This window comes from Epinephelus fuscoguttatus, linkage group LG11 (assembly GCF_011397635.1).
Source record: "Epinephelus fuscoguttatus linkage group LG11, E.fuscoguttatus.final_Chr_v1".
NCBI lineage: Eukaryota > Metazoa > Chordata > Actinopteri > Perciformes > Serranidae > Epinephelus > Epinephelus fuscoguttatus.
Genome location: NC_064762.1, coordinates 10,888,140 through 10,909,176, shown reverse-complemented (window position 1 = coordinate 10,909,176; position 21,037 = coordinate 10,888,140). Strand labels below are relative to the sequence as shown.

General features: G+C 41.9%; 1 protein-coding gene across 4 annotated transcripts in view; it reads left to right on the top strand.

Moving 5' to 3' along the window:
• The window catches only part of LOC125896747 (A-kinase anchor protein 7-like), a 90,542-nt gene that overhangs the window by 11,336 nt on the left and 58,169 nt on the right, over window positions 1–21,037 (top strand). For 2 of the 4 annotated variants that reach the window (XM_049589593.1, XM_049589592.1), the window contains exons 6-9: window positions 702–862; window positions 6,102–6,214; window positions 8,955–9,001; window positions 11,928–12,028. In XM_049589593.1, coding sequence (XP_049445550.1) covers window positions 702–862; window positions 6,102–6,214; window positions 8,955–9,001; window positions 11,928–12,028 — 422 coding nt within the window. Of the gene's footprint in view, window positions 1–701; window positions 863–6,101; window positions 6,215–8,954; window positions 9,002–11,927; window positions 12,029–17,919; window positions 20,581–21,037 lie in introns of those variants that run through there. The other 2 variants (XM_049589595.1, XM_049589596.1) reach the window with 2 other exon arrangements.

Genomic DNA, 21,037 nt, shown 5'->3' with positions numbered 1-21,037 from the left:
GTAAACTGAGATAAACGGAGATAAACGGAGTCGACGTCACAGTATACGCTGGAACTTGCGCCTGTGTCAAAAGTGTGACCTATGTTGCTATGGTGACAATGGATACATGGAAGGCTTGAGCTTCTCGTTACACTGCCACCTACAGGTTTGGCGTGCTCTTGTGTATATATACACGGGTAAGTGTAAACGAAGATCTTTTTGAAAACGGAGACGGTGAAATGTCCGTTTATGAAAATAGCCGGCAACGTGTAAACGGCCTCTCAATTTGTAATGGTCAAAATCACGCCTGTATTGACAGACATTTCTAACCAATGAGGAAAAATGTTACTTTTTTGTAGTATTTTAGATGAATTAAAAGATTTATGAAAAATGATTCCACACACTGAATATGTGGTTCAGAAATGTGGCTCAGCTCTGATGTTCTTATTCTAGGAAATGACCAGAGCTTTTTATTGATTGAGCTCTGAGCAGCTCAGGAATGTGGCAGCGACGTTATGTGATGATACTGATGCTTAATCTACATCAAGTGGAAGATTGTGCCATTAGTAATCACTAGATTCTCTTGTTATGTAATATGAGAGGGAGGGAGAGAGGGGATTAAGTTGTGAATTGATGTGTGTGTGTTTGCGTGTGTGTGTGTGTGTGTGTGTGTGTGTGTTTGTGTGTGAGTGTTGTCTACTCATGTGTATATTTCCTTATAGGGCGGCAGCCGTGCTGGCTCAGGTCAAGCCGTCACTGGCTGAACTGCTGGGTGGGCGGGATCTGGTGCTGCCCTTCTCAGGGATCGGTCATTTCAGGAAGGAGGTGGTGTTTGTTGGGCTGGCCCCCGGACAACACAGACACACACTGGACAGTCTGGCAGGTCGGTGATAAACATTTCACTCTTTATTGTTTTGTGTTGTGCGACTTTCTTCTTCTGTCCTCCTTCAACACTTCTGTGTCCGTCACTGTGTATGTTGAATCCCATTTTTGTCCAGAATGTTTTCTCAGTGCTTCTTGTGCTGTATTGTCTCTAGAGGATACATTTCATTAGAGGATGTTAATGTGATACAGTACTTTCTGTTTTGTGTCCCTGTGGAGGCACGTCTGAACTCAGGGTCAGCTGAGGAGCCCTGCATGTGGAGGATTTGTTGGGACAAGGTGGATGCTGGCTGTCGTGAGGGCTTTGCTATGGGACGGGAGGTCACAGATTAGACAGCTTTAAGAGATTGTAGGTTATATTCAGGAGGTTGTGATGAACTGAGTGGGCTGATTCTCACACTCACATTCAGAGCTCATCGGTGGTTTAAGCCTTTTGTCGTGCAGTGACCTGGGGTGCACGTTTACCAGTAGGATTCTTTGACTTGGCATCAGGCCTACATTTAGTGTGTGAAACTTGTGTTTGGATCAAAAATAAAACACTGTAAGAACATTAGAGCTGCAACAATTAGTCTCTGCCAAATATTATGATGAATAATTCATAATTTCAGTCATTTTTCTTGCAAAAAATGTCAAACATTTGCTGGTTCCAGCTTCTGAAATGGAAGGTTGCTGCTGTCTTTTGTCATTTATGGTAGTAAATGAAGAATCTTTGAGTTTTGTGAGCGTTGGTTGAACAAGAAAAGCAAAGTAAAGTCGTCAGTTTGGGCTCTGGAAAACTGTGATGAGTGTTTTTCACCATTTTTGAGACCAAACGATCCATCGATTAGTCATCAGCAGATTAATCAGCAGTGAAAATAATACTAAAGAGCATATTTTGTCGGTGGACGTCAGCTGCAGTTTGTAAATACTCAGCAATTTGGACTGATTTAATATTCAGTGCAACCACATCCACGTCCTCATTCTTAAAACACTGTAAGTGGATTTGGTCAAATAATGTGGTGAGTGTGTGTGTGTGTGTGTGTGTGTGTGTGTGTGTACTGTTTTCACACATGCGTTTGGTGATTTGCATGTGACATGTCTTCATTTATCTTCTCAAATTTGTCGTTTGTCATCTGTGTATGTTTGTGGGGGTGTACGCAGGAGGGTTTGCGTGTATGTTTTTGGGCTGTGCTTTTTGGCAACGACGACACTAAGCCAACATTTCTAAGAGGATTCTCGCTCCATTGCAACACCGACACACACACTTACACACACACATACACGAAGTAGTAACTGCTGAATAAGATATGTGATGCAGTTATTTCTAAGACTTAACACATGCATTTTTTGCACGCTCACTCAGCAGGACATGATTAAGTTTTTCCCTATGCCAGTTCTTTGTGTCTTGCCCCAAAAGGTTTGCTGGTGTTTTATACATCTATCTTTATCTATATCTATATATATATATATATATATACACTAATATGGAGCATTTGAGCTGCATTTTCAGATTCTGCTTTTGTGTGGATTTCCTACCCAATCGTTTGGTGTATTAACTGCTCAGATCAGAGCAAATACTACATTTGGCATATTAGTGATGGCCGCGCTGAGACAAATCCCAAAAGGCATTTCATCATATAATGTAAATGGGAAATGCAGTAAATTAATCTTTTAAAAAGATAAAGCTCCAAAGGCCGAGGCTGTACATAATTACCTCAGCTATCAGGTTTTGTTAAATTATAAAAAAGTTATCCACTGGAATTGGAATTGTCGGGAACTTTTTTGAGGAAGTAGTGATGAGCTTTTCATACCAAATACTGAGCAGAGAAGGCAGAGGATGTGATGGAGGGGGAGGGACATAAAACATGCAGCATTAACATGTTTAAGTCTGGGTTGGCTTTGTCAAACGATGCCACTTAGCCGACATGAATAAAGGCAGACCCTCCATAACTGACTCAAATCCAAAACAGTCAACCCTTGATTGATTGAATGCTCAGTAACTGCTCAGTCCTTCATAAGCAACCTAAACTAGGCACAGGCCGGTCAGACTTCCAGAACACGGGAAAATACTGTAACAGTGTGCATGTGGAACCTGCAAGACCAACAGCAGATATACTTAAAGTTGAGAGGCAGGTGTCCAAAGCCAAAAACGCAAGAGGAGAGATGTCAGTTAAGGATTAAACCGACCATCAGTGGAACTGCTGTAGAACAGGTGAGCTGCACCAAATTTCTGGAGGTGCACATCACAGAGGACGTCTCCTGGAAAAACAACAACACATCACTGGACAAGAAAGTCCAGCAGCGCCTCTACTTCTTCCTGAGGCTGAAGAGGGCCACAGCCCTGACACTCTTCATGCACACCTTCTACGGTGGCACCAATGAGGGCAGTCTGACCAGCTGCATCACTCTGTGGTTCGCGTCCACACAAAAGTGCAGCTGAGAAGATGACTGGTGCCTCACTACCTTCTGGACATCTGTAACACCCGTCTAGCTAGGGACCCCTCACACACCCTCCTCAGACTCCTGCCTTCTGGCAGAAGATACCAGTATAACAGCTTCATATACCAGGCTGTCAGGAAGCTGAACTCTCCCCCCGCCACCTCTAAATAACTCTGTTACTTCAACACACCCAAACTCTCTCTCTTTTTTTTTTTTGCTAATCACTCATCCTGTAGATGAAAGATTTATTTGCACTGTTGTACATTACTCACACGTCTGTTACGCCAGTGGTTCCCAACTGGTGGGTCGTAGTCCAAAAGTGGGTTGCAGGTCCATTCTGATTGGACCGCAAGCAACTGGTGAATCTGTCGAGTTTGTAAAAAACACACTTCATTTTGTCTGGGAGGAAAGGCATTTAAATCCTGTCTATACGTTGTACATATGGCAGAATTTTATTTATTTTTTTAAATTAATTTTTTTTGAAAGATTATTTTTCTGGCTTTTTTGCCTTTAATGGACAGGACAGAGTGAAACAGGGTGAGAGAGAAAGTGGGGGGGGGTGTGACACGCAGAGATGGTCGCAAGCAGGAGTCGAGCCTGCGACCGCTGCAGCAAGGCATCGCCTCGGTACGTGGGGCGCCAGCACTAACCACTATGCTACTGACGACCCAGCACATAAAGCAGAATTGACAATAAAGTTGACTTTGAACTGAATGTCTTGAAAAAAAATGATTAATTAAATAAAATAAACAGTGTGGAGAACCTCACTCACAGTTGAATTCATCAAGGATCAACAAAAACTAACGTTAGCTAGCTTAGCATTCGGCAAACAAAGATGTTTGGATATTATTTGTAAGTTACTAATGTTTTAACTTAAAGTTAGGTAGTTGTTCACCATTTGTTGCAGTGGGCTAAAACATCAGATAACGAAAGCTGTACAGAGTCAGCACTAAACTTTTTTTTTTAACAGTTAAAATAAAACGATATATGGACTCACCATGCTGTGGAGGAACGTTGTTGTTGTACAGTATATGTTTGTCCTTCAAAGGCAGGGCCATGTCATTGTTTTGCAAGTCACAAGTCAGTCTCAAATCTTTGCATTTGAGTCCCAAGTCTAGTCCTAAGTCCTAAACTTTAATTTAAGAGTCCTAAACAAGTCATCACATGGTCTTTACTAAATGTGATGCCATTTTAACATCATAGTAGTAAATATATCAAGTTTACAAAAAACATGAATCCTTTTTAAAATCTATATTTATGTTTTAAAACAAGTTACTTAGCTGTAACTTTCAAAGTTGTCATTTTCGGCCTGTACTTTTTGCATACTGGAGTTTTTTTGTTTTTTTTTTGTGCACAAACGAAATTATCTTTGGTTTCTTTTTCTTTTTTTCAACCGGCATTTAGTAACATATACTTAGTTCTTCGTGGTTCTCTCCTGCAACTTGATTAGATGCTGTCAGATTGGTTCAAGCAAAGTGGATCTGCGGAATTAAGTGTGGACTTGCTGGGAATAAATATTAAAATGAAGGGAGATGAATTGATTCTTGGGACACTTGTTAAATAAAATGCCTTCTAATCTTCGGGTTCAGGGGGAAGGTATCATGTATTTTCAAGTCAGAAGGCTTAAGTTCAAGCAAAGTCACAAGTCACTGGTGTTTAAGTCCAAGATGAATCTAAAGTCATCAGATTTGTGACTTGAGTCCCCACTTCTGTTGTCCTTTACATGAAGTGTCAAGATGTGTGGTGACACTTGCAGTGGGACCTGTGAGCTTTGCCTTCAATTATAATGTCCTCTTGATTCACAATACTCTGCTAACAAATTATATTGTAAACGTAGCTCTCAGATGCATATTGTATTCCTTTCTGTCTGCTGATATTTCAGAACTATTACTTCTGTAATTGACTTCCTTTGGAAAATCTCTCTCTGACATCACTGAAAACAGCATATTGACATGCCGGGAGTGAAAGCTTGAGAGGCTTGACAGCAGTAACCAGGGGGGCAGGGCTTAGCAAAGGGTCAGCTGCTCATTTCATCTGACGTGTCTGTGGTGACATTTTACCTTTACTGCCTCAGGTGTAGAACGGTTGTAGTTAGGCTTTAACACAGCCATAAAACACAGCAACATTCCTGTATAGCCTGAACACCTGTGTGACCTGTCAAACAGAGGCGCCAGGTAAACACTTTGTCAGACGTAATTCATGTGGGAAATGGTGCCAAGTAGTTTTAATCCCTTTTCTGACATGAAAAATTAAGCAGCAACTACAGAAGATAACAATCAGAGAGTCCATACTGTTACTGGTGGAAAAGCAAAATAAGGACAAGGCAGGAAGTCAGACTCTCCTGTCCTCTCGTCTGCTCCCTCCATCTCTCTTATTGATTATATACTAACCTTTCTCTCCCTCTAGAGCTCCTCTTCTAAAAATACCTCCATGGTTTTCCATCAGTTTGTGTGTGCGTCTTTGTCTGGGTGTGTCTGTCCTTGGGGGTTGTTTACTGTACGTGTTCCTGCCCTTGTGCATGTGATATGATCAAATGATATGCGAGAAAAAAGCTTTTTGTCCATCTTCTGACACATACAGTATCATCTGCCGTCTGTGTCTGTACTCTGTTTTGGCTTTTACAAAAGTCCATAAAGGGGATTTGAGAGGGTTTATTGGAGGAATTAAAGGTGGATGTATAGCCTGATGTTGTGGGCTTAAGTCCACTGAATGATCTCTGTCACGTAACTTTTTGCATTATGTCAACTGACAGTCTCTCTTTTTGGCCATATCAGTGAACATGTTGCTTATTTAACCTTTGGTGTTGTGTGTGTGTGTTGCAGAGTTGTTGCGGAGTCGTTTTGAGGAGCAGGGTCTTCTGCAAGAAGGCAACCGTGGCTTTGAGCCCCACCTCACCATTATGAAGCTGTCCAAAGCATCAAAGCTACGATCTCAGGTATACACACACACACGTCCGTGTAAACACACACACACACACACACACACACACACACACACACACACACACACACATTGTGGGTATGTACACTAAACAGAAATATGAATGCAACACTTTTGTTTTTGCTTTCATTTTTATGCCTCTGTGCTGGCGATGGCGGCGGCTAGAGGCATTATCTTTTCAGGTCACATTCTTTCGAATGACATATCTCAAGAATGCCTTGAGGGATTTTTTTTCGAATTTGGCACAACGTCCACTTGGACTGAACCATGGACTGATCAGAATTTGGTGGTCAAAGGTCAAGGCCACTGTGACTTTTTTTGACCGAAACTCCAAAATTTAAGCACTGATTATGACAAAATTCAACAGAAATGTCTAATAGAATGAAATTACGAAGTGATAAAATTGTATATCCAAAAGGTCAAAGGTCAGCTTCACTCTGACATCATAATGTTGTGCAAAAACACTTTTCTGGTCATTATTCAACCTCATATCTCATGGGCAGGAGAGGAGACATTTGGTCAGATACTAAGTTGGTGGCACTAATGATCGGTGTGTGCCTTAAGGCTGTGTATAGATTAGGGATGCACTGATCCGATGTCTGGATCAAATATCGACCCCGATATCATCAAAATAGATGGATCGGGTATCGGAAAATGCAACCTATACCTGAGGCGATCCTTTCCCTTTAAATCTGTTGCGACGCGAGCTACGTCATGTGTCGTGGAGCGAAGGAGAGAATCTGCTGTGTGGAGGTATTTCACACTATTTCAACAGCTGTTGCACAATTGTTTAGTTTTGTTAAAAATAAATAGTTCATTGTTGCATTAATCTGTTTCATCTTGTTTCATTTTATCTTAGGAAACAACTGTGTAGTCATCAATGCCTGATGCCTCTAGTCTTTTCTGTTCTACATGTAAAGGTATAAAGCTTTTTAGGTCAACCATGGTATTGGATCAGTATCGGGTATCGGCTGATACTCACAGCCACAGCATCGGGATCGGTATCGATATTGAAAAAGCTGTTTCAGTGCATCTCTAGTATAGATCTTCAGCACTGCTAGGGGGGGAAAATGTGTGTGAAGCATCTCTGTTTTCACAGATATGGATGAAAACTGTAACTGCAACTTGACTGGTTCGCGAAAGAAAACAACCATGAAGCAGTAATTCTAGTTCATGAGTTGAAATAAAAGATCTTAGGGTTTTTCTATGCACACAAAAGGCTTAATTCTCTCTTTGTTCACAAATTTGTTGAAATTCGTGTTAGTCACCAACATCGACCTGACAGGTGTGACATTTCAAGATGCTGATTAAACAGCATTGTTGATACACGGGTGCATTGGGATGGTCACAATAAAAGGCCACTCTAAAATGTGCAGTTTGATCACACAACACAATATCACTGATAGTGCACGTTTTTAGAGAGTGTGCTGTTGTCATTCTAACTGCAGGAATGTCCACCAGAGCTGTTGCCCATGAACTAAAGGTTCATTTCTCTAACATAAGTCATCTCCAATGTAGAGTCCAAGATTTTGGCACTATATCCAACCAGTCTAGGGAGCCGGGCCAGGAGCTCCACATCCAGCTATTCGCGTGCATCTTGCTGGTGAAGAAGCGGGATGCTGAGGTCGGGACCTCTGGCAACTGGCATGGTTATATATCGTCTACAATATGTGGGGACGGTTGGATGTACTGCCAAATTCTCAGAAAAGCCTGAGCTTGTTGTGGAGAGAAAGCAGCCTATAAGATATTTTATTTCAACTCATGAAAAATGGGAACAAAAACAAAAGTGTTACATTAATATTTTTGTTCAGTGTATATAGTGTATAGAGATGCTCAGTATGTTTGCATACTGTATGCGTTGGACAATATCAGGGTGATTATCAGTTCAACAGACCTTTTACTGCCAGTATTTGGTGATTGTAATGGCATTTTTATCTTTTCCAAGAGTCAAATTGGCAGTATAATTTAAGTATTAAGCTGTTTCTTTAGCACAGGCATCTTAGAGAAGACGAACATATAGTGTACGAAGACCTGACTGAAATTCTTTCATTGTGCAGATGTGAAAATAGTAGTTAAGTAATAAATAATGTTTAAAAATACATAAAAACATAAAGTTGCACTGGCACGTCATGATTTTGTTTATACTGGATAATGTCAACATAGATTTACATTGCATTACTCACTCTAATTATGCTTTCACACACAGTCCCAAGTTGCTTACTCTCTTTGACAGAGCTGCCAAACAGCCACAGTGTGACTCTTTATATTCCCCTCACCTTCCTCTCAGTAGCTGTAAAATGTCTCATCCAGTAGTTAGATGTCAAATTATTGCTCCAGCCAGAACGACCAGTGTGAATAACGTGCTTGCTGTGGTACTTTAAAAGAAAACTGAATCTATATAATTTTATGGTTGATGAGAAGAAATTACCCACGATTAAGAGCAGCTTAGGGAAAGAGAAAATGGTGAAGTGATCAAGGGAGTGTGTGACGGTGAGGGTGGAGAGGACAGTCAGATAAGCAGAGATGTGGTCAGGACGGGAGGGACAGAGGAAGGACAGCATCTATCTTTACTTCCTTTGACACCTGATGACATAGTATCCTGACTGGCGTCTACTGGGCGGCGTTCCTGTCTTCTTTCAGTCTGTGTGTGTCAAAAATGAACATCCTAAAGACAGAATGTCCTAAAAAGTGTGATAAATATGACATAAACAACATTTTTCCTTTGTGTCTCTCAGGGTATAAAACGTGTGGACCCAGACCTCTACTCCAACTACACAAACAAGTAGGTGCTTGTTTTTTGTTTTCTTTTTCTTTGAGGTCAGTGCTCTACAGTAAATGTGGGACATCATGTAATGTTTTGTGTCCATACTGTATGCGTATAAATGATGTAAGCATGACATTTTAGGCAAGATACAGTAACAGGAAAAAGGAATGTTGTTTTAAGGGAATACTTCACCCCCCAAATGACCACTAATATATGAACTACCCGCCACGTGTTGGTAAGAAAATGGATCCTTGTTTAACAACAGCTAATCTGTGTCAAAAATATTTGTCGACTAAAGCCTAGTTCACATTACACGATTTTCACCCCCCAAAATGCGTCGCGGAGACTATCGTAATCTTTTGAGTGTTCATACCTGGCGACGTGTGTTTCTGTCATCGGGAGTCTCGCCAACTGCGTTACGACCTGTGTGTGCACACCACAAGATTTCTCCACTGAGCCCTCACCGGCAGAGCCCCAGATAACATAGTGACGTCACCAAACTACGTTTTTTAACTTGGAGACGACACATCGTAAAGGCATGGATTTGCTTCCCAGTGTTGAACCAGATCTGCCTCCAGGGCCTGGGTCCAAACACAACACGCTCCCCGTGGTCCTGTGGATGCCACCATTGTTGTTGTTGCTTGCCGGCTTGTCAGTGTTGCCAGATCTTGGGAGAGAAACAAGCAACCAGGGCTATGGAAACAAGTCAAAAGAAGCAATGGATGTATAGAGAGAAAGGCGACATTTAGAGAGCAAGCCTAAATAAGCAACTCTACTTTAGAAAAAAAGCCCAAAAAAAAACGCAACCCGCAACTACCAATATTTGTAAGTGACTTTGCAAAAAAAATAAGCCCAAAGTCACGGCTAACAAGCGGACCTGGCAACCCTGTGGCTTGTCCTCCTCACATTTCTTCCGTCCTCCTGCGTGCTGACGTGGGACGTATCCCGCCTCTCATTGGCTGATGCTCTTTGCCAGTTGTGTCCGACTTCTCCAGTTTTCTAGCATGCCAGATATCCAGTCCCAGTCGCAGACGAGGGGGCTTGTTCACACATGAGGACTCATCGTGGCAGACTATCTGCCGACTCACCTCCGACCCAAGGTGGCTCTCAAGATCCTCTGCGAAGTCAAAATCGCAGTGGAAATTGTGTAATGTGAACTAGGCTTTACTCTCACACAACGCGTGCAGTACAATCCAAGTCTCATTTATCCAGTTATATGCGCAGTACTTCCCAAACAGACAACCCATTCCAACTGGAAACTGAACTAAAAGTGAAACGTACCTATGCTCTCTTAAAAGCCAGACTCCACTGACAAAACCAGTTTTACCTCACTAAACACGAGACATGCTGGTCTACCGCTGCCTTGCTCAGTTAGTTTGTTTGTGTTACTGTGTGAATTTGGTGTTTTGAAGGGTTAGTTCAGATTCAAAGTGAGTCCCAAATGAACACAAAGAAACTTACGAATCGAGGCATTGGTAGACCAGCAGCTCCTGTGTTCAGTGAAGTAAAATTACTGTTTTTCTCAATGGAGTTTGGTGTTAAAAGCCCTATTCGGATGGATTAGTTTAATGTGGAGACGTGGGGTAAAGTAATTATTACCAGAGATTTTAGTCTGTAATGTCTGTAATCATTACGGATAATGTCAGTAAAAATTACATCGACTTTTACCTTCTGTAAAACGGTCTGGAGAAAATACCTCGGGTAATATTAATGTGATCCTCTGTAAAAATGTATGTAAATATTTCGTCACGTCTTGTTTACAACCATTATTCCGCGTTTGCGTTTTTTCAATGATGGAGGCGTTTGAAGAAACATTCGGTGTTGTCGGCAGTCGTAATAGTGGACATTCTTCTAATGATCGCATAGCCCTACGTGGGAGACCAATCAAAAAGGTCGAGAAGGCAGCACGAGAGCCACGAGACTTCAGGTTGTGTTAGGTAGGCCTAATATAAATCCATATTGCTAATCGTTGTGTACACACAGTCCTGATCATGGGCAATATTTCATATTGGGCTAATCATTAATCATTATTAGACATACAGGAAGCAACGTAGCACGCACACGCCGATAGGGAGGGGACGCCAGGGTGCAAACCGAGTTATCACTCCCACCTTACAGACATCCTGTGGTAAACTGACATTAGTCCACATCCCTATGTAAAACTAATCCTGTCCAAATAGTACTTAAGACAGCGATATAACTGCTTCAGTTCCCTTTTGGAAGTCGCTGTCTGATGGCAATGTAAAGGGTAAAAATACTCTTAATATAGTAAATACTAAATGTATAGTGTGTAGAATTTAGTGGTATATAGTGGTAAGCCCCGTGTCCCAGGTGTGTAGGAGAGCTACGGTGGCCAGCGCAAAAAAGTGAATGTCTGGCTTTAAAGAAAGCATAGATAGGTTTCACTTTTAGTTCAGTTTCCAGTTGGAAAGGACTGTCTGTTTGGGAACTACTGAGCACACAACTGGATAAATAGAACTTGAATTATACTGCACGAGTTGTGTGCGAGTTGGTAAATGGATGTTTTGACATAGTGTTGCTGTTGTTAAATGCTGTCGCCTGTGATGTCAGTACTCACTGCAGGCATGTGAGAAAAACAAAGTTCAAACCCCCCAGGTGCTTCTCTAATCAATATTCTGACTCACTGGTCTTTCAATATTGTTCATAACTCTGTAATGTTCTTCGCACTTCAAATGCACATAAGTTTTATTTGAGCAGCACCATGTTACAGAATGTTTAACTTCCAGTTTTGTCATTTCCAGGATGATAATGGTGACATTTTCCAAGTATATTGAGCCATAGAGCTCACTTGGTTGTCGCTTTCAGTTTGAGCTATCATTGCTGACAAGTGTCTGTAATGACTGACATCAGCCTTTACTGCCTGCTGGAGGCATCAACACTCTCCGTCTTCCTCACTGTCACTTTGTCTCACTGCAACACTCAGGTTTTTCGGAGACCAGGCAGTTGAGCGGGTGGATCTTTGTTCCATGTTGAAAAAGAAGCAGCAAGACGGATATTACCACACTGAGACTTCACTACACCTCGGTTAGTGCACACACGCTCCCACGCACAAACAGAGCTCATTATGTTTGTTGTGAATGTGGCCATCAGGTGCAATGTTTTGCCACCAGAGGGCGCTCTCTGCTCACATACAGGACATTGAATTTCAATAGCTGTGGCAGTGGGGCTAAATTAGCATATTTTGGGGCAACATATTGCTGAAATTGTTGTTTATTTTGTATTTGTTGTCTTTGCCAGTGATGTTGCATGAGGGATAAGATATATAAAAGTTGTTTACATTTGCAAATAACTCCAGAGAGGTTGCTCATTATTTGTATTCCAGTTAACAAAGCTGGGAGTGCTTTAGTGGGGTTTATTTTATGTAACGTAACGGCATGAACCTTGTTGTGCTCATCAGAAGCTAAACGAGAGACAAACCAGCTTAATCAAACATCATGGGGATGCTGAAGAGCTCATTTCCATTTAAGACACAGCTGCTCAGTTTAGACATCACCATCCTGCCAGTTCTTTCAGAAGTTGGCAGCGCTGTAGAGAAGCAGCTCTATAATGGCTGCTGAGTGAATGTACTGCTGCTGGGCCGGGAGATGAAGCATGTACGTGTTCTGATGTGCATTTCCTGTGGTGTGTGTGTGGAGAAAATGATTCAGTTTTTGTCACATTCTGATGTGGACGTACAGTCGATGCTGTCACTGCCCCCTCTGAGCTCCAGATGGCACTGTTCACCACTGTGAGACTTGGGTTGAAGCCAGATGAAACCAGACAGGCAGTATCGATGTGCCCCTAATGTCTATCAAATGCTGGAGGCTTGTAACAGCACGGCAAAGAGCTAACAGAATATGTTATCTCTAAAAGAAAGAGGATTCACTCATGAATGTATCAGCTTTGTGTGTGTGTAGATGAAACACTCTGTCAGGATCAGCCTCTGAGCAGCCACAGCATCTCATCCAGTTTCGTTAAATCAACAGACCTCGCAGGAATGTGAGATGCAACAAGTGCTGTTGACTGTTGCAAGCCAAGATCGATTGGCTGTGATAATGGCAAATGCAATACCTACTGTTTCCTAATGAAAAGTGTCTGGAGGAGATGCATAAATCGTTGTTAGTGATATCATTTAGTCATCAAATCGCTTTGTTAATGATTCAATGAGGCATGCGGGGGAAAAGACCTAAATAGAATTCTGAAAATAAGAAGGATGCATTGTAGATTTCTGAGTCTGCACAGTAAAGCTAAGTCCACACATACATGAGTATTAGTGAAAATATAGCTTTGTTTATGCCTTTTGGCCTTTGGTCCACACGCAAACATTGTTTTAGGTCACTGAAAACTGACCTTTTGTAAAACCCAGGCTGTCCAGGTGGAAGATTTTTAGAAACTCAATATTCAGTGTTGTCGTGAAGACAAGGAAAACAGATTTTTGGCTTGTAACGTTAGAGAGCGAGTTGTTATCTCCTTTTGCAGTGTTTCCCACACATTCCTTTATTTGTGGCAGCCCACCTTGAGTAAAACATCTAAACGCTTAAAAGTTTGCTTTCAGTCACAAACAGCTGCTCCTCTCAGCTATCAGTCTGATCTGATCAGCTCTGATCGACTGATCAATTATCCACCCTGCGACTCAAAAACTCCACAAACTGCTGCTGAGGGGAAAAACTACGTTGTGTTACGACCCACAAAAACCTCCAAATTTAGAGACAAGACACAGACTGATATACAAATGAGTATGGTTGTCACGTTTCCCAAAATTCAAGATTGAACAAATTTAAAATAATAAGCAATTTGTTCGAATGATTCCTCCAGTGGGGAGTCGTACAGTTGCACCATGCGTTTTGATGCTGTGGTGCAGCCTGGAATTTTATATCATGGCTCCAGTTTCATCATGAGATCCTGAAACCCCTCTTCCGAAACATTATCAATAGGCTGCATACAGTATGCTTGCATATAAATCTTGCTATCTTGGTGGTGATTAGATTTGTACGAACTACCGGCAAGGTGTGGCTCCAGAGCCACATGTGGCTCTTCAGTCTCTCTCCAGTGGCCCCCCGTGGTTTTGACCAAAAAAAATACATGGAAATGACTTGTGGTTATTTTTTTAACGCTTTAATTTTCATCTATCAATGTTTTGGGCCTTAAGAAATTCCTATATTCTCCAATTGTAAAAATGTGAAGCCTATATACTGAATAAAAAACAGTGTTTTTACATGACAGCAACTAAAATGTGCATAATCATCTACTTTCTGGCACCTTTTTCTCAAAATTTTGCCAAACCTCAGTAGCAGTAGCTAGTCTTCAGTCTCCTTAGCTGGTTAGTTATGGATGCCAAATCCAGAAAAGTCTCAGAATAAAATAGAAAACATGTCATCTTGTACTGCCAGCTCTGCAAAGTTAAATAATCATAAATTGTGCCCTGCACAGTAGCCACCTTGTGGTACAACATATTAATGAATGCTCATTTAGACCATTAGTACAGGCTAATTTAGACTTAACTTTTTCTACATTATTTTCGCTCAAAAATGGCTCTTTTGATAGTGAAGGTTGCCGACCCCTACCCTGGAAATCCAGAGTTCTCGCGAGAGCACAATTTGAATTTGCTCAGCGAGTCACTCTGGCAAACAGGAATGATGCTCATCACCCATGCCCTTGGCACCGGGCTGCACCAATCACATTGGTGTATCTGATATAGGCGGGCCAGAGGCGAGCTAAACAGATGATGACAGCGCTGCAATGACGAAGTCCGGAATCAGTCAGTAAACATTGCAAGATGGCCACGGATGAACACCAGTTGTTTGAAACGCCTTTGGCCGCTACAATGAACGAGTTAGACTTGGCTTTTTCTCTAAAAGAGGAACAGAAGACGGCGCTCGAATCTTTCCTTTGCAAGAAGGACGTTTTTGCTGTTTTGCCGACCGGATACAGCAAGAGTCTAATCTACCAGTTAGCTCCGCTGGTAGCTAAGCTCTGGATACGTCACCCCGTGTATTGTTCTGATTGGTTGTAGTGTTATCCAATTGCGTGCAGTGATATTTTCAAATTCATGCTTGGTGCCGCCCCTCGAGTTGGGCCATTTGCACTACTCATAGCCAGACCCTAAATCTTTCTAGATTTGGGTCTGGATTTCCAGGCTAGCCGACCCCTGATCCAGTGTCTTGATTGTCCACTCAAGATGGGTTAGAGCGCCTTCTCCTGGATCAAAAGGCAAACTACGTCAAACAATCTGCTGACTTACAAACAATTAAATAGATTTTGAATTTGAACAGGTCATTACAGTTTGAAGTTTTGAATATAGAGAGTGACAGTCGTACAAATGCGGCAACTTTTTGGGAGTGGCGGATGTTGCCAAAATAATGCTAACCTTGCTAACAGGACTTTTTACATGTTTGCATGTAAATGCAGAGTTATTTTTCCACTGTATTGAGGAACAGAGACACAAGGAGGTCACTGCCCCAGGTAGCCTTCTGGTAGTAGCTTTTTTCAGGCTTCAAGTGAGGCAACATCTTCATCTTCGTGTTATATCGCCAGCTGTCGGTTTGACATGCTCTTGACAGCACTTCACTTGAGGTTTTGCGTTTACATATGGATGGCAATTTTTCATGATAGTGCTTGTGTGGATGGGATTTTGTTTTAGTTAAGAAACCCTGTTTTTAAAAATACCCATGTACGTATGGACTTGGCTTAAATATCCGAAAATATTAAAACCTAATGAGTCTCCGCTCCCAGTAAAATACCATGTACTGCTAGAGGAAGCAGACCAGTAGTGTAACATGGTGCATTTAGATTAGAGGCCTAAAGGTGCCTTTTTTGTTATGAAGGAGCATTTTTGACCATATCACCAATGTCGAATTGAGTGTAGTGACATGAAATCTGTGATTGTATCTGCCTCAAAGAGAGCACAACTTTAGAATTCCTGCTTTGATTTACAAGCTAGCGTGGCCTGTGGTTACATTCAGACCAGTCTTCTGATGATCACAACCCTGTGAGCTGATAGACGGACCAAAACGAAAAATATTTCCATGCCGCCTTTAGCAAAAGAAACCTTCGTGTTATGCCTTATAGTGCTTGAACAGGGCTGTGCAGGATGAAGGTGCCATTTTGATTTCTTTTTTCTTTCTTTTTTTTTTTTTTTGGAAAACTGGTTCATGTGCATCTGTCTTTCTGGATCACCAGTAACCACATTTGCATGAATAAATTATCACACTGTTACCATGGGTTACTGTACCATGGAGTTAACGGGATCAGTGTGTGTACCTCCAAGTGCACATGAGCTTTTTGACAGGAACTCCCTAAATCCCACTGTCAAGTAGCTACACTGATCATCGTGTGTGTGTGTGTGTGTGTGTGTGTGTGTGTGTGTGTGTGTGTGCGTGTGTGTGTGACAGAGGCTGTCAGCATGAGTGGATCTAGGCTGTCACAATGTTTTGTGGATCACTGGGCTGTCTGTGAGAAACAAAGAGCGACAGTGTGAGTGGGAGTGAGCGACAGAGCGACAGGGCGATGTTTACCTCACACTTCTCATCATCAGAAAGCTTGTGTTTTTGTCGAGTGTTTTTCACAACATTATATACATATTTATAAATGCACGAAAGGTTAAAGTAAGCACCAAATCCCTGCCTCTCATAATATGGTGCATGGTGCAGCACTGTGTTGCAGTGTGGAGGGTTTCAGTTACAATGCTTGCTGTCTGTGAGTGCCAGTGAGAATTAAGTGTCTGTCTCCCCAAAGCTTAAAAGTTATGCAAGTTTTTCAAACCGAGACAGCGTGAATTTTAAAAGTAGAAATAACGTAATCCTCATCTGTGCAGAACTTGTGCCATAACAACATTTTGGTCTGGTATGACACTTATGATAGCTAACGTTTGCACCCTCACATAGATGTTGTTGTGTAACTGACACAACTGCTGAGTCACTACTAACTTTGACTCCACTTGTGTTTCTGTTACACTGCTTTATCATGTCCCAGATTTTAATGGTGTAAAACAAAGTAAAAGAAAATGAACTGTTTGCCACCAGGAGACATGACTGGTGTTTCCTGCATGTGTTCCCACACCACTCGTTCTCAGTTAATGGTGATGCTTTAAGGCAAATGACTCAACAGAATCATGGGACGTTAAAGGAATGTCAGTGTGGATTATTCTGCGGTTGCTGTTCAGTCCCTCCATAATGTGTCCATGTTGCAGTCCCAGCAATTAACTCAGTTTCAGCCAATCCCTGTGAATTCTGCGCAACTTTGCAGTTTTGTCCAATTACCCCAAATTTAACTATTTAAAATCTATTTAATCTCATTTCTCTGTAGAGCAGCGCGCAGCATATCGACTCGCTAAGCACCTCTCTCCCTGCTGCGGAACTGGAGCTCTGTGATTGGAGTCACACCCACAGTGACAGGGCTAACTGTTAGCATCACACAGCTAACGTCACCCATGGGTTATTAACAGGTTTAACAACAAAGCTGAACTGTTTCCGTGTTGGTGTTGACGGCTTGGTGTCTGATGTTAACCCCTGCTGTAGGGCTTCTATCCAAGTGGCACAATATGACGAGAAGGGATAAGATCTCGTTGGGCTGTGTTAGCTTCCACCTCTGGCGTATATCCTTAGACCTTCAGCTCCATTGAAGCCAGTCCAGTGTTTCATCGTCCAGGTCTTATGAGACCACGATCGCCATTCGTTGGCTGGTGTTTGGGGCAGCTGGTCATTATGTGTTCCACAGTTTGTAGTGGATACCTGCATTCGCAGTGGGCACTGTCGGCGAGACCACATTTTTGCATTGCTGCACCAAAGTGTTATATGCTTGTCCTCAGGCAGTTGAAGGTTGTCTATTGCTTTTGGGGCAGCTGCTGGCCGGGAACATCTGTGGGGTCTTAAATGTAGTTGTGGAGCCTTGATGATTGTGCTGACTTCCACTGATCCCTCCATCTTGCTTTGACCCAGGCAGCCTTGGAGGGACAACCGGCTGTGTTAGCTCATGCTAACTGGACAGACGGAGCAGGAGGAGCTCTACTCATGGAGACAGTCTTTCAGCATTGCGCTGAACGGCATCAACTGCTGAACTCTACACTCACCGCCCACCTGTTCCATCACAAATAGATTGTAATCCGGAGGAAAACACTGAATGCCCATCATAATACGCTCTGAATCTGTGACAGCTTTACAACGTTTTTTGCAATTTGCACTTGCATCCTAAACACCTATAAATGTCACAACATGCATTGTAACTTTTAAGAAAAGCTGCTGTGAAATCAGACAGTTCAGGCTACAACTATCCCAATAATAGTCTGTAAAATTCTGTTCTACAGAAGTTACATAGTCTTTTTAGGGTTGGGTACTGTTCACATTTAAACCGATATCGCTGGAATGTGTTACCACCTACCAACAGTACCTGTTTTTTTGGTACTTTACTTTCTCTGTAATAACAAAGTGTAATTTTGGAACAAGCTGCAGGTGTGACGTAGTCTCGCTTTCTCTCTCCTTCTCTGCTCCTCTGCTCTTTTCTAACACACATAGAGCTAAACTTCTGTGTGTGTGTGTGTGTGTGTGTGTGTGTGTATATATACAGGTATGTGTGTCTGCTCGTCTTTCTGGCTGCCTGTTTAGACACAACCAACAAATATGTGGAATAAGTATATCATTTAAAAAACATAATCACAAACAGCAGTGATAACAGGCTCTTTCTAAATAGATAATAAAAGAAAATAGACCAGACACTGGCACCCTAATTTACATTTCACACCCTAATATGTGAAAAAAAGCAGAAACAGACAAACAAAAGTACTCACTTGGTGTTTCGAGGGAGACGTTTGTTCTTTTTGAATTGAGTTGTTCATTAAGAGTTTTCTTGGAGTCACCACTGAGTGACCATCAAAGGAACTGCGTCTGAAAGAGGAACTTTTTTACACTGTGCATTTACATTTACTAAAAGTGTTTGTTTTTGCCACTCACAGACTCAAATTGTTGTTCTAAGTATCTGACATTATAGAAAGGATCCCCACAGAGGTAGACCTTTTGTTAAAGAGTAAGATCCTTTTTGCTGAACCAGAGACAGCCCCAAACCCGCTATCGCCAAACCTACCAGACTCCAAACACTAATTTAAGCATGTATAGTGCCAACATATTTTCACATCTAACTGGAAAGGTTTATTTCAAGCAAACCAGAGTTGATGATAATTGGAACAGTAGAAATACGAAACACAACAGTTTTATTTTGTTTCTGTCAACTTTGTAATTTTATCATCATAAGACACACTTCTGGTGGGTTTGGTGATAGCGATTTTGGGCTGTTTCTGGTTAAATAAAGGAAGTCATACTCTTTTCACAGTTACCAAATCAGTGCAGGATAAAAAGAGTCTTTGAGGTGTTACGACACACACGGGTGCAGAGGCCACAGTCAGTACGTTTACATGCACAGTAAAGACCATTTAATTGGACTACTGTCCTTGACCCAGTATACAAGCACGTGAGGGGGATCAGTGTATTGACCAAAGTATATCTGACTCTGCTACAAGGGTGGAGATATGCCCCCTTTCACCTTGTAACTGTTGGACCTTTTGCTGGTTGACCTATTACGTCACAGACCAAACAATGGACAAACAAGCTAGCTACAGTTAGCTAGCTGCAAACTGGTACCATGGTGTACAACTTAACAGCTCTGTGCATTTCGTCCATCCAAAAATACACAGCTCTGGATGTAGATTTTGCCATGTTGTTACCGGCCTCTCCTTATTTTATGCATTTAATATTATTCTTCTGGGTCAAAGCCAGGGGCCAGCACTGTGCCAACTCTCTAGTTTGGGTCCAATTGACTGTACGCATGCAGGAGTAATTCGACTCCCAATCACATTACCTGGGTGAATTTGAGAATCTCTATTTAGTATGATTTCAGTCGGACTAACATGTATTTCAAAAGTCCGGTTTCTGTCGGACAAACACAAGAAATCGATTTTCTGTCATGTCATGTAAATGTACTGACTGTCGAACTGTGACTTTGCTAACATGAGACAGAAATCTAGATGAAGAGCCCAGGCAAAGTGAAGAAAAACAACCACACCAGCAGGATAGACTTTCACTTCCCAATCTCAAAGAAAAGTATTTTTAGGTCATTACTTAACTGACCCAACAATTACAACAATGACTGACATGATGAAAAACTGGTCGCACCAGTTTGGCCTGATGTGCCGCACAAGTTACCTGCCTCAGATGTGAACTGATTAAGCCAACAAACTGCACAGCTTCCAGAGTGTACAGTAGTTTTTAGATTGATGAAGACGTATTTAATGAATGGAGAACAGCAGCTGCATGGAAGGTAGGAAACACATTAATCAATCTAAGAAGGGTGCAACTGTAAATGTCTGTAGTATAAAAAACACTCGGCAGCCTCATTTCTCAGCGTGGACAATGATGCAGTGGGGAACGGAGCTTTATCACACTGTGTAAATCACAGCAGAGGAAGTAACATCTCGTGGTTAGTTGTTGCCAGGTTTATCCTCCTCTGTATCCCTGTTCTTCACGCTGACGTTCAGTGTGCTTTTTCTGGTGGTGCACAGTGGTCAGTGTCTGATTATGTGTTAATCCCATAATCCACAGTACAACATAATCCACAACGCAGCCTGTGATACACAACTCTGTAGGGTGTGATTGTGTGCGGGGGATGGGGGAGGGGGAGCAGGACGTGGACAGTGAGAGGAGAAAGATTGGGATATGAGTGATCTTGTCATGAAAGTTCTAATCTTTAAGATTTCAGTTCTGGTGAATTTGGTGACACCCGTCGTTACCATGGTAACAGCAGATTTAAAACTCCAGGACCCCACATTCTGGGAGCAGCGAAAACTCCTTGAGTGGAAAAAATGGCAGAGTGAGGCTGATATTAACAAAATAACATTACAAACATTAACCCTAGATTACATACAGCATCGCTCCCTGTGACTCTCTTGTGTCTGAAAAGGTCATTTAAAGGTCATTTGTGCTGAAATGGCGGACTCCGCCACTAACAATTCAATTTATTAGAAAGGTAATTACATAACGTAAATACATGACATGGCTGTTGCTGAACCCT